Here is a 12,686-nt window from a genome sequence, read left to right as displayed (position 1 = left end):
TCTTCTTACTGCAGCAATTTCCAGGGGGTGGATGTTCAGGCTGCAGGTGCTTCCAGGTGGTGGGTCTTCAAGCTACAGGAGCTTCCTGGGGGTGGATCTTGAAGCTGCAGGTGGACAGCTGCATGAGGTACTGTTGAGCGGTGGTGGTCTGTGCTGGGGGTGGGGTGGTTGTGGTAGGATTAGACTGGGAGGAGAAGAATGAAGAGTTGGGATGGGTGTGGAGGCCGAGAAAGGGTCGGGGGAGGTTGGGAGGTGGTAGGGGAAAGGGAGAGATGCTGCAGGGGTTGTGGAATGGGTGAGGTGGTATGGAACAGGATGGTGGGAAGTGCTGTGCTGGTGTGGGGGTGGTGGGGGTTTGGGGGGGATGATGGCTGAAGCTGTGCAGGTGCGAATGGACATGGGGGAGTAAGAGGGGAAAGGAGTTCAGAGGGAGGAGTCTAATGAGTCCTGTGGGGCATAGTGAAGGAATTGGTGATAGGAAGAGATGGTGCTAGTTAAAGGGGGCAGTGGGAGTTGGTAGAATGGAAGTTTGAGGGTCCTTTAATGTCGGGTGAAGGGACGCTGAGGGTTGTTGGTGGGGAGAAGCGGATTCTGTGGGTGGCAGAATGAGTGGTGGGGCAGATCTGCTGTTCCCTTGGGAACGTAGGGATGGAACGTGGACATTGACCTGAACGGGATGGAGGGTGAAGGGGTTGGGTTGAAGGGTCATTGTGGGAACGTCAAATGTTATGCCTGGTGGGGTTACTGGTTATGGGGGCAGGGTGTGGGCCACAGGGGGAGGGGTAAAGGTATTGGATTCGACATCAAATGTTACTTGCTCCATGGCTGCTCGCAACTATGCATAGCCTCGTGGAGGTCTCAAGATGCCGCATGGGATTTGGGTGATGTGGCCTGGGCAGAGTTGCAGGTCAATTCAACTGGATAGCTGAAGGGGAACCCCAAGATGCAGCACTTACATGCTAGGGTGTTGGAATAGATGGGCTTATGAAGGGCAAAGACTCTACATGCCCAGGAGACCTCTCGACATGGCTTGCAAGGGCCTTAGCAAATACCTTTGCCTCCCTACACATGCATGATTCCGGGGTACATAGACCCAGCCTGGGAATAGGGGGGAGCAGGTTAAGGCAAATAAACCACATCAGACCCCATTAAAGTGCAAGTGTACTCTATTTACAAAAGTGTCATAACATTAACAATCATAGTGCACCTGTGCAACCACATGTGAAATCACAATTTCTTAAACTTTTGTGCCATACCACTTCTTCTAGGTGCTCCTCCGACATCCGCAGCAGGGGTAGAGGCACCCTGCTGACCAGTTTTGCCTATTGTCTTGGATGACCTTTGCGGCTGTCCTCTGGAGACCTGAGGTCTGGAGGGCCCTGGCTTACTTTGACTGCCCTGCTGTGGAGCAGCTGCTTCCTCAGCAGTCACAGAGGACAAAGTTGAAAGGGTCAAGGCCAGGGGGATTCTGAAGGACCGGACACTCTCTGAGAGCCCTGTGTGGCAGTTCCAGGGGTGTCCTGTAACTGCCCCTCCTCCCTTTGGGCACCCAAAGGTTCCTACCACACTCTTTGAAGGGAAGGGGCACCTGGGAGGAAGTTGAGATGCCCCGTTCCTCTTTTGCAGAGTCGCTGAAAAAGCTCATCCACGGCTACAGCAATGAGGTGCAGGTCTGAGCGCATCTCCGGGAGAAACTGGGCATTCTGCTCGACCAGGTTCTCCATGGCGTCCGCCACCCTTCCCATGGAGACCTCGATGCATGCACATGTCGGCACCACTTCATGAGAGAGCAGGTGGACAGACTCTGCCTCACACACCACTCTGTTGAAGGCCTCTGCCACCTCTGCCTGATGTTCCCCCGCATCTTTTGCAGCATTTTGTGTGGAGGCAATCCCAGAGGCTCGCCATCTTACTCGGATGTCGCAGATACCTCGTTCCCAGCAGTCCTCCAAGTACCAATGTGCTTGGCTGACCCTGTCTCCTCCTGCTGTGGACACGTGTCTGTTCTGTGACCATCCGAATGTGAGACCCTGCCCGAACTACATCTAGTACCCACCGAGATATGTATCTCTGCACTGATGGAGGGTGCAGATGGCTGCTGTGATACCTCTACAGGTGCACTTTCTTCCTCCTCCTCAATGTCCTCAGTCCCCTGTGGGATGGAGGAACTGCTGGACAGGGCTTCATCTTCCCTTGCCGTCTTCCTGCTGGTACCTGTAAGTGAGAGAGGAGAGTGCGAGTACTGCATGGGCTGTCTCAAACCTGGAGGAACGCATGACCCTTAGGTTTCTATGTGACATGCATGATCCTTACTGGATGGAGGCTGCCTGCCAACCTCTCCATCTGCATAGGTTCAGTCAGGTTCCTCCCCTGTCAGCTGGGTTGCCTGCTCCACGAAGTTGGAGAGGTTCTTGATGTCAGGCCGGCCGCCTCCCATCTTCTCCCTCCCTCACCTATTGTGCTGTAAATTTTTCTGTGCAAAGAAAGATGGAGTTGAGAGCTATTGCATTTCATGTATCTTTCTCATGCTTCCGGGCTTTCAAGTAACCCACTGGAATTTTTGCCATGTGATTGATGCAGTGCAGGTTGTCCACAAGGGTTTTGGGGCAGCACCCTCCACTGCGGTGAAAACATGCAGATATAAGGATAAGGCTCACATAGGGATGTCATTAGCGGTGCTTGCTGGTGCCCTCAATGCCTGAGACCCCCCCACCCCACTGGCCAGACAGCATCTGAGCTCTCTGTGTGGAAGGGTCAGGGACCCACAGTGGCCTCTCCACCTGCAGACTAGGTGGACTGCAGTGGGGTTAAGGCATCACTTTATCACATCGCCACTAAGGTCCATGTCCCCTCTATCATTCAGTGAGGTGACTGTGAGTAGTTGAAGGTTCACTGTCCCTGGCAGAGCGGATGAGGTCATTCATCTGTTTCCTGCCCTAAATGGCAGTCCTCTGGTGGAGATCCTGGGCACTGACCACCCTGGAGACTTCCTCCCATGCAGGGTTGGTTTGTCTGCTCAGTCTCCGTCCATCCGCTGGACAGAGGATGCCCTTCCTGACCTCCAAAGCATTGAGCAGGAGTTCCAGGGATGCATCACTGAATCTGGAGGACGGCGGTCTCTGTGATCAGTGAGCCTTCTCATCCTTCTGAGTGCCTTTCAAATATGGCATCCATATGGGATATGGCGGCAGGGCATGCACCATCCAGCCCACCCTGTCGCACACAAAATCGGGAAACCCCCTGACTGCATAATTAATTAGTTCAGCATCGCACTATACGGCACAAATTCGACACATCTGCGGTGGGAAACGCTCCCCATTCCTGTCCCTGCCCCTACCACGAGACTTAGTCCTGGAATGGAAAATTCTGCTCTTAGTTCATTGTTCATGTATTTTAGAACATACCTTTCAATTTGAGAGTATAATTCGTAGTTTTAGGAATATAACTTTTAGGTTGTAGGTTAAAAAGGTCAGAACAGAAGAGAGAGAGCTATAAGACAGCAGGTAGGCTTACATAGCTGTGGAACTAGAGATGTGATGTCTGCGCTCCTTGCAATAATGGCAATCCTGAGAAGTTTTGATTTGGGAGTGAGAGATAAATTAGTTTAAAAGCATTCAGTGAATGCTATAAAGACTATAAAATCCATTTACTTCATCAGATCAAAAAATAAATTGTATATTATGGACAGGAGGGGGTTTAATTTGGATAGTCCTGATTTTTCCTCTCACCACCTGTCTGTAAACAGAAAGGTGTTTTGATTTTGATTTCCCACTTTACAAGCAATGGTGTATTTCCCAACCCCTCAGTTTTGATGTGATCCAATTTCTATTACTAACCCCACAGCAAACGCGAGATCGTGTAAATTCAGAGGGTTAGTTTATTCGCACACATTCAAACATGAAAGGAGGGTCGCAATGTAGCCTCCTTTTGACTCATACAATAAAAGAGGGGTGAATAGAGAAAGAAAGAATTTACAGGGCAAAGACCACAAAGCAAAGAATTATTGTTTCACGTGGGTCCAGAGTCCAAAATCCAAGTCCAATGGTGTATTATTTCTCAAAGGTTGGCAGGTTGAAGACTGATGCTGGATAATTCACTTTTCTAGCAGAGATGACTTCCAAGATGGGATAGGCATGTAGAGATGAATTAATCTTGTAGGCGATTATATAGAAGTTCAGAAGTCTTAGTAGAAACAATGTAGATTGGGGCCAGGCATTCACCTGAACCGAAGCCTTGTTCTGAGCTGCTGCTTGCTATATAGAAAATGGCAGACTAATTGGAAGTACAGCAAGATAGTGTTACAGGTCCCTCCTGCTAGATGGTCATGTCACATGACTCCCACCTGTCCACTTTGGCTTTGACAAAGGATGTATATTCCTTTGTCTGGATTCTTGAGATTGTTAATGTTCCAACCATTAAGAATTTCAAAGGAGCTTGCAGGGCCATTTCTCCTAGCAGACTAGTACTTGCTGGTGACTTATGAAATGTAGATGGCCTTTGTAGAATTCCCTTTGAATTTGGTCTCTCAGCCACAGCGGCCATTAGTGTCTCTTCAGAAATAATGAGGTGTCAGCTTCGCTGATATTGCCAGAAAGCTCTTTTTGTTCAGGGTTATAGGCAGACATTGCTTCAGCCTTTTTAAAGTCTTTGTCCAGCTTTTTAAAGTTTTAGGAAGTAACCATGTTGATATATTTCATAAAAATATAGTGTGAGGTCTTAGCTCTGTTGCATATAATTAAAATAAGGATAATTAAAAGTTGGTTTGAGGATTGCCCAGAGCAGACTATGTCATCATGGAAATGGGTGGGGCTTAGGAAGGCTCTCTGGTTTCAATTTATGACTATGTGGGGGGGAGGATTAGTAAGCTTGCGGATGACACAAAGATTGGCCGAGTGTCTTGGGCTACAGGAAGATATAGACGGGATAGTCAAATGGGTAGATAAGTGGCAGATGGAATTTAACCCTGAAAAGTGTGAAGTGATACACTTTGGAAGGAGTAATTTGACAAGGAAGTATTCAATGAACGGCATGACACTAGGAAGTTCTTGGCGTGTGTGTCCATAGATCGCTGAAGGCAGAGGGTCATGTTAGTGGGGTGGTGAAAAAGGCATATGGGACACTTGCCTTTATCAATCGAGGATTACAAAAGTAGGGAGGTCAAGTTGGAGTTGTATAGAACCTTGGTGAGGCCACAGCAGGAGTACTGTGTGCAGTTCTGGTCGCCACATTATAGGTAGGATGTGATTGCACTGGAGGGGGCGCGGAGGAGATTCAGCAGGATGTTGCCTGGGATGAAACATTTAAGTTATGAAGAGAGGTTGGATAGACTTAGGTTGTTTTTGTTGGAGCAGAGAAGACTGAGGGGCGACCTGATTGAGGTGTACAAGATTATGATGGGCATGGACAGGGTGGATAGGGAGCAGCTGTTCCCCTTAGTTGAAGGGTCAGTCACGAGGGGACATAAGTTCAAGGTGAGGGGCAGGAGGTTTAGGGGGGATGTGAGGAAAAACTTTTTTACCCAGAGGGTGGTGACAGTCTGCAATGCACTGCCTGGGGGGGGTGGTGGAGGCGGGTTGCCTCACATCCTTTAAAAAGCACCTGGATGAGCACTTGGCACATCATAACATTCAAGGCTATGGGCCAAGGGCTGGTAAATGGGATTTGGTAGGTAGGTCAGTCAGGTGTTTCTCATGTATTGGTGCAGACTCGATGAGCTGAAGGGCCTCTTCTGCACTGTGTGATTCTGTGATTCTGAGAGCACTTTTAAATTGTAGTTTGGACCTCATGTAGCTTGCAGCTCACTGCGAGAAGTTAACCAAAAATAAATAACAGTTAGACAGATCTGCACCATAAGCAGAGTAAAACACTAGCTTGACCATTGACCATGTGGAAGATGGGTAAGACTTAATCTCAGTTTGAATTTTGTGCAGAACAGAAACTTGAAGGTTGCCTAGTTTGAAGCTAGTGGGAAAATCTATATAGGCCTTACAATGTCTAATTGAAAAATAAAGTAACAAGCAGATTAGCTTAGAAGTATTGGAAAAATAACCAGAACAAGGAACTGAGGCCTCCATGGCAAGAAAGGGTAAATGAAAGTTTTACCTCTGAGAATAGCTGGAGCTGAGGAAAATTTTCCAGAGGACTGTGGCATACTTATTGGTGGTCCCTACAGAAGTAAATAACTTTATGACTGATGTGTCTTATAAGAGAATTCTTGGGTAAATAAGAAGTAAACCATTTTTTAATTTATTCAGGGGATGTGGGCTTCACTGGCTATGCCAGCATTTCTTGCCCATCCCTAATTGCACTTGAGAAGGTGGTGGTGAGCTGCCTTCTTGAACCACTGCAATCCTTGTGGTGTAAGTACACCCACTGTGTTGTTAGGAAGGGTGTTCCAGGAATTTGACCCAGCCACAGTGAAGGAACAGTGATATATTTCCAAGTCAGAATGGTGAGTGACTTGGAGGGGAACTTCCAGGTGGTGGTGTTCTCATCTATCTGCTGCCTTTGTCCTTCTTGATGGTAGTGGTCATGGGTTTGGAACGTGCTGTCTAAGGAGCCTTGGTGAATTCCTGCAGTGTATCTTGTAAATGGTACACACTGTTGCTAATGTGCATGGAGGGGGTGAATGTTTGTGGATGTGGTGCCAATCAAGCGGGCTGCTTTGCCCTGGACAGTGTCAAGCTTCTTGAGTGTTGTTGGAGCTGCACTCATCTAGGCCAGTGGGGAGTATTCCATCACACTCCTGACTTGTATCTTGTAGATGGTGGACCATCTTGTAGAATGCGGCCTTGATGTCAAGGGCAGTCATTCTCACCTCACCTCTGGAGTTCAGCTCTTTTGTTCATGTTTGAATCAAGGCTGTAATGTGGTTAGGATCTGAGTGGCCCTGGCAGAACCCAAACTGGGCATCAGTGAGCAGGTTATTGCTCAGCATGTGCAGCTTGATAGCCTTGTCGATGACCCCTTCCATTACTTTGCTGATGATTGAGAGTAGACTGATGGGGCAGTAGTTGGCCAGGTTGGATTTGTTCTGCGTTTTGTGTACAGGACATACCTGGGCAATTTTCAGCATAGCCGCGTAGATGCCAGTGTTGTAGCTGTGCTGGAACAGTTTGGCTAGCGCCACAGCAAGTTCTGGAGCACAAGTCTTCAGTACTATTGCCAGAATATTGTGTGCCTAACATGCAGTTAAAAGCAATAGGCTGGGATTTTCCTTGCCCGCTGGCATCAGACATGTTTGTTAGCATGAGCCGACAATATAACGTGATCGGTTTCATGATGGTGTGAAACCAGTTTGCAATCGGCGGGCCGAGTTTCCTGCCATCGGACATCGGGAACCTCATTGTCATACATCTGCATATCATTATTAGGCCATCCCACCGGAATTGTTCCCCACCCTCCACCCCACACTACTCCCCTGCCAGCTGAATGGTCCGCCCACGTTGGTGGGAAAGCATGTTTATGTGTTTCACAACACTACATAAGAAGCGACGCGCACCTGGCAAGCTGCACTTCTCTCGGGACTTTAATGTTTGTTTGCCTACCTTGCTTCGGTAAGCACTTGCAGTCATCAGCGCCAGGCTTCACAGACAGCACCACATCACTTTTAGAGGGGCTTACGGCAGGCCTCTACCTACCAGATCAGCCTTAGGTGAGTGGCTTTTCAATGGCTGCAGGGCTAGGGCTTGCTTGGCGAAGGGGGAGAAGTAACCTCAGGGAAGGGAAGAGGCTGCAGACGAGGGCTGTATTGGGGAAGGAGGGTAACCCAGAGTGTGTAGGGGGGCACATGTTGATCTGTGCAAGTGGCCTCAAGATGGTGAGGGCTGAGGACGCAGTCTCCAGAGAAGATGAGGCCAGATGGACATGTGAGGGTATGTGTGTGAGAATGGGTGGTGATGTCCCTTGAGCTGGCAGTAAGTGAGACACCAGTGTATGTGTGATGGGCTTAAGTGTGCGAGTTTAGAGTGATGAGATGGTTGCCATACCCTGGCTGCACGGATGAGATCATTCATCCTCTATCTACATTGGATGGCCAACCACTTCTGTGCAGCATTGCCACTGACCACTGCTGCTATCGTCTACCGAGCCGGAGTGGTAACGTTGCTGCCCCTCCTGCGGCCAGAACGGGGGTAGAGGATATCACGGTGGGCCTCCATGGTGTCCAAAAGGCACATGAGGGCTGCAGTCATCTTGTCTTTTGGGGCCATGTCTTCTTTGCTGCAGTCCTGGGCTGGCAACACTGAGCGCAGCTGTACTTTAAATGTGGTGCCTGGCCGATGAAGCGGCGAGGTGATGGCGTGGCAGGCGAATCAGAGCCTACCCGCCATCGAAACACAAATACGCCGGGAATGCATAATTAATGCGGCAGGTTTGGGATGAAACGGCGTGAAAAGCTGCCATTACAGCCGGCGGCCAAAACGTCATTTTTCCTGCCTGTTGCCGCACTTAGTGCAAATCTGGGACGATACCACCCGTGGTGTTAACTTAATCATATTTGCAGTGTTTATTTTTATATCCAATAAAGTTTGTTTTGTTTAAAAAAAAGCGAAATTTGTGGCTTTCTTCTATTGGTTAAAACAAGGTATTTGGATTTCTTTTTAAATGTAAATGGTCCCTAACTGGATTATAACACTAGTAATTTCCAATCCACAACTGCTGAGAATCCAAGAGCATTGAAAGAGAATTGGGAATAATTGCTATGTGTATCTACCAGGAAAGTACATGCCATTTCTTATGAATGTGACAGTAGGTTCATAAACATGTGGGTGACTCCATTTTAGAGTAAATGGGGCCCACTTTCAGCAGGATAGAGGTTGGTACACCATTTTAGCATCCAATATCAGCCTCCAGTATAGCTCCCTGTAAACAGAAGTCGCAGGAATTCCTCCCCAAGAGGCACGATTGTTTACTGGTTTCTTTCGAAATGACAGAGACGTTGCACTAGTGGGTATCTGTTATTTGAAAAGCAAAAAACCTGCGGTGCTGAAAATCTGAAATGAAAACAGAAAATACTGGAAATACTTAGGTGTGGCAGCATCTGCACAGAGAGAATGTTTCAGGTTAATGACCTTTTATCAGAACTGGGAAAAGTTAGAAATACAATAGATTTGAGCAATGAGTGGGTGGGGAAAGGGACAAAAGGAAGGCCTGTGATAGTTAGGAAGAAAGGAGGCATTGAATGACAATTAGTCAAACGGAGCCAAAGGGAATGAAGAAAGGGTATGAAAAGAAACAAAGAAACAAAAGATGTGTCTAAAGCAGGTGTGCTGCTGTCAGAAAGCAAAAAATAAGGGGGTAGTGCGGGGAGGGGGTAGAGGTTACAGTTTGAAATTGTTGAACTTAGTGCTGAGTCCAGAAGGCTGTAAAGTGCATAATCGAAAGATCAGGTGCTGCTCCTCCAGCTTATGTTGAGCCTATCTGCTCGATTCGGAGTATCTGCCATTTTCTGATAGGCATGTGGGAATGGAGTGTCATTCCATGGACTTCCTCCCAGTTATGGTGCGAAACAGTTGTAACCATCAAGTCATTCTAGCCCCAGGGCTGTTATTAGATACAAATATCAATTAATTTCAACAATTCAAACTGGACTTTCAAAAAACAGGATAAAAGTTTACATTGCAACCTCAACAATGTCAGGCCCGACAAAGATTAAACACTTTATTGTTTTGAAATACCACTTCTTAAGGAAAAGGAAAATACAGATGGGATAGGATTATTGCTTTACAAAAAACACATTCTTACTCATTGATCCAGAAATTGTATGGATGAGTGGCGTAGGCAATTCTACAACTATTTGCATTTACCTGGTACCTTTAACTTAATAAACATCCCGAAGTATTTCACAAATAGATCTGCAACAAAGATACTCAGAGGATAATCGAAAACTTACAAAAACAGGTGAGCCTTGATGTTTTTAAAGGGGGGAAAGGGAGACTTTTAAACAGGGAGTTCCAAGGAATGCATTCCACCACCAATGGGGATACTAAAGGTGGGATGCAGAGGCCAGAGTTAGAGGAATGGGGCATTCAGAAAGAGATATTGGACTGCAGGAAATTGCAATGGTGGGGTGCCAATATAGACCACTGAGGTTGAGGTGATGTTTGAATGAGATTGAGTTTGAATGAGATTGAGCACGGGATAGGAATGTGCTGCATTGTATCGCTCCTCAGAAGCACTCTGCGGTAGATGAATGGGTGTCATTAGCCACGTCTTCTGGGAGTACTCTTGGTCACTGAGGAGTCAACCCTTTAACCGAGGTCCCTCAAATACCTGTGGTACCTGTGAATGGCTCAAAATGTAAGAGTCGTGAGAGCTCCCTGGGCATCTATCACAAACATGCTGGATCACAAGTTAGCTGAACGTTCAGAAAGTGAAATCCTTTTCTATTAATGAATTGCACAGGCTGCTGCCAGGGTGCTCTCAAGACCACATGTGTGCAGTTGATGGTGCCCTGGACTTGCAGGAAACCTGAGATTGCAGCGAATCTCACAGCTCTGGCAGCCTGGCTTGAGTCATCTATGCTGAACTGCACACAATGGTGAGCTTTACCGAAAAGAGCATCTGTCACCTCCCTTATGCATTTGTGTGTCATCGATTGTGAGATTCTGCAAAGGTTCCCAGTGCAGGCATGGAAGGATCCACTGGCAGAAAAGTTTAGTGTGGCGGTTACCTTCAAAGCAACTTCCCTCCAAGTCCATGCAACATGAGTTCCTCACGGGGAAGTTGGCAAATGTGAGCCACCACAGTTGATGTCCCCATGCCATTTGTTGACCTGACCCCTCCCCTTCTCAAGGCCACATGCACACTTACCTTTTGTGAACCCCCCTCCATGAGATAATCGAATACCCCCCGATGAGTTTTCAGCTACCAACATACAGGATCCAGATGCCTCCCCTGAACATTACTGTGCCCGCTGTCTCCCAATACCATGACTCAAACCCTCAGGACCAAATTCCTTAGTTGACTGACCACACCCCACACACCATTCCGTGCACTAACATTACTGCCCTTTCCTCACCCAAGACCAGGGACCAAGACATGTGTGCCATGCAGAGCCCTCTGACATGGCCTGTACAGCCCCAGGATAGTCTCTGAAATATGCTCCCCACAGCGTGGCCTCAGCCCCAGTACAGTCTCTGAAATATGCTCCCGACAGCATGGCTTTGGCCCCAGGACAGTCTTTGAACCTTTCCTGGACGTTCTTTTAACTTTTGCCCCCAGATAGCCTTTCACTCTTCCATGGACAGTCTTTTAACTCTTGACCCCGGACACAGATTTTCACTCTTCCACTCTGTTCTTTGACTGCCACCCCCTCGCCTCACCCCAATCATGCCTCCTCTCACCTTCTCTCGTGTTCCCCCCAGTCCTGTCTCCCTCTCACCCATCCCCTCTTGTGTTCCCCCCCCCAGACCTATCTCCACTTCACCCCTCTCCTCTCATCTCCCCCCACTCAGTCCTGTCTCCCTCTCACCATCCCACCTCTTATGTTCCCCCCCGCAATCCTGTCTCCCTCTCATGTTCCTTCCCCTCCAGCCTGGCCCCTGTCTCAATCCTTCCTACTGGTCGTGCCTTCTATTCCCAGCCTTGGCACAGCTTGGCCTACAGGCACCTGAAATTTAGCAGTTACTGTGTGAAAGGAAGGAAAAAGCAGAGTCTACAGACTTCCAAGTCGTGGATGAAGTGAAGCTTGCCAGGTGCACGCCACTCACATGTAGTCATAAATCAGACCTAATTATCTGCTGGTGGGGCACTTAATTTGGAGCGGGAACGTAATTCCGGCAGTTTGGCCTTTTAATGAGCATTCATGAGATGTAAATGAATGCAAATGTGATTTGTGACATGGCTCAGCGGGAAACTCGAACCGGCTTTAACCCGCCATCAAAGTCAGGAGAACAAAGTTCCAAATTAATTTTCTGCTGGTGAGAAACTGACTTTTTCATTCACGCCAAATCACGACTCCTGCCGCTGATGGGAGCAGGAAGTTCTGCCCCATGTTTAACGTCTAAGAATAGGACATTTTAAAAAGTGGGACTTTTCAGTTTATAGTGATATTTACATGTCCATTTGTGTTTTAATGTTGAACTGCACATTGAATGACACCTTCAGTGCTTCATGAAGACTTTTTTTGTCTTTTCATTTCTATACATCGAGTAATTATATTGTCAGATTTATAATGCATCTGCCTCAGCGAGGGCGCTATCACTTAACCATTATGTTTCCTATTTCAAACAGGCTGTAAGGGTCACAGCGAATGTAGAAAAGATGGTTCTAGCCATAAAGTGCTTGCTGAAGCTAGAGTGCTTGCTGAAGCTAAAGAGGAAAGACATCATTATGATCCACCTCAAGATTCAACAAAGCATTTGGTGAGCAAGCATCCAAAATATTTTCTTGTCTTTCTATTCTTTCATAGGATGTGGATGTGGTAAGGCCAGCATTTGTTATCTATCCCTAGTTGTCCTTGAACTAAGTGGCATGTTATACCATTTCAGAAGGCAGTTAAGAGTCAACCATATTGCTGTGGGTCTGGAGTCTCATGTAGGCCAGACCAGGTGGCAGAGGATATTAGTGAATCAGATGGATTCTGTAAATAACCTATTTTTACTTTACTTGGACTGTGGCTTTAAAATTGGACTGTGGCTTTAAAAACTAGCATGGCTGCAGTTTGAAAAACATGTTCATTGGAA

At 47.4% G+C, this 12,686-nt stretch overlaps 1 protein-coding gene across 1 annotated transcript in view; it reads left to right on the top strand.

The window, feature by feature from the left end:
- spag16 (sperm associated antigen 16) overlaps positions 1-12,686 on the top strand; it is a 1,278,115-nt gene that overhangs the window by 143,995 nt on the left and 1,121,434 nt on the right. The window contains exon 9 of the mRNA XM_078551570.1: positions 12,235-12,365. Coding sequence (XP_078407696.1) covers positions 12,235-12,365 — 131 coding nt within the window. The remainder of the gene's footprint in view (positions 1-12,234; positions 12,366-12,686) is intronic.

This window comes from Cetorhinus maximus, chromosome 11 (assembly GCF_964194155.1).
Source record: "Cetorhinus maximus chromosome 11, sCetMax3.hap1.1, whole genome shotgun sequence".
NCBI classification, from domain to species: Eukaryota; Metazoa; Chordata; class Chondrichthyes; order Lamniformes; family Cetorhinidae; genus Cetorhinus; species Cetorhinus maximus.
This window is presented reverse-complemented; position numbering and strand designations above follow the sequence as displayed.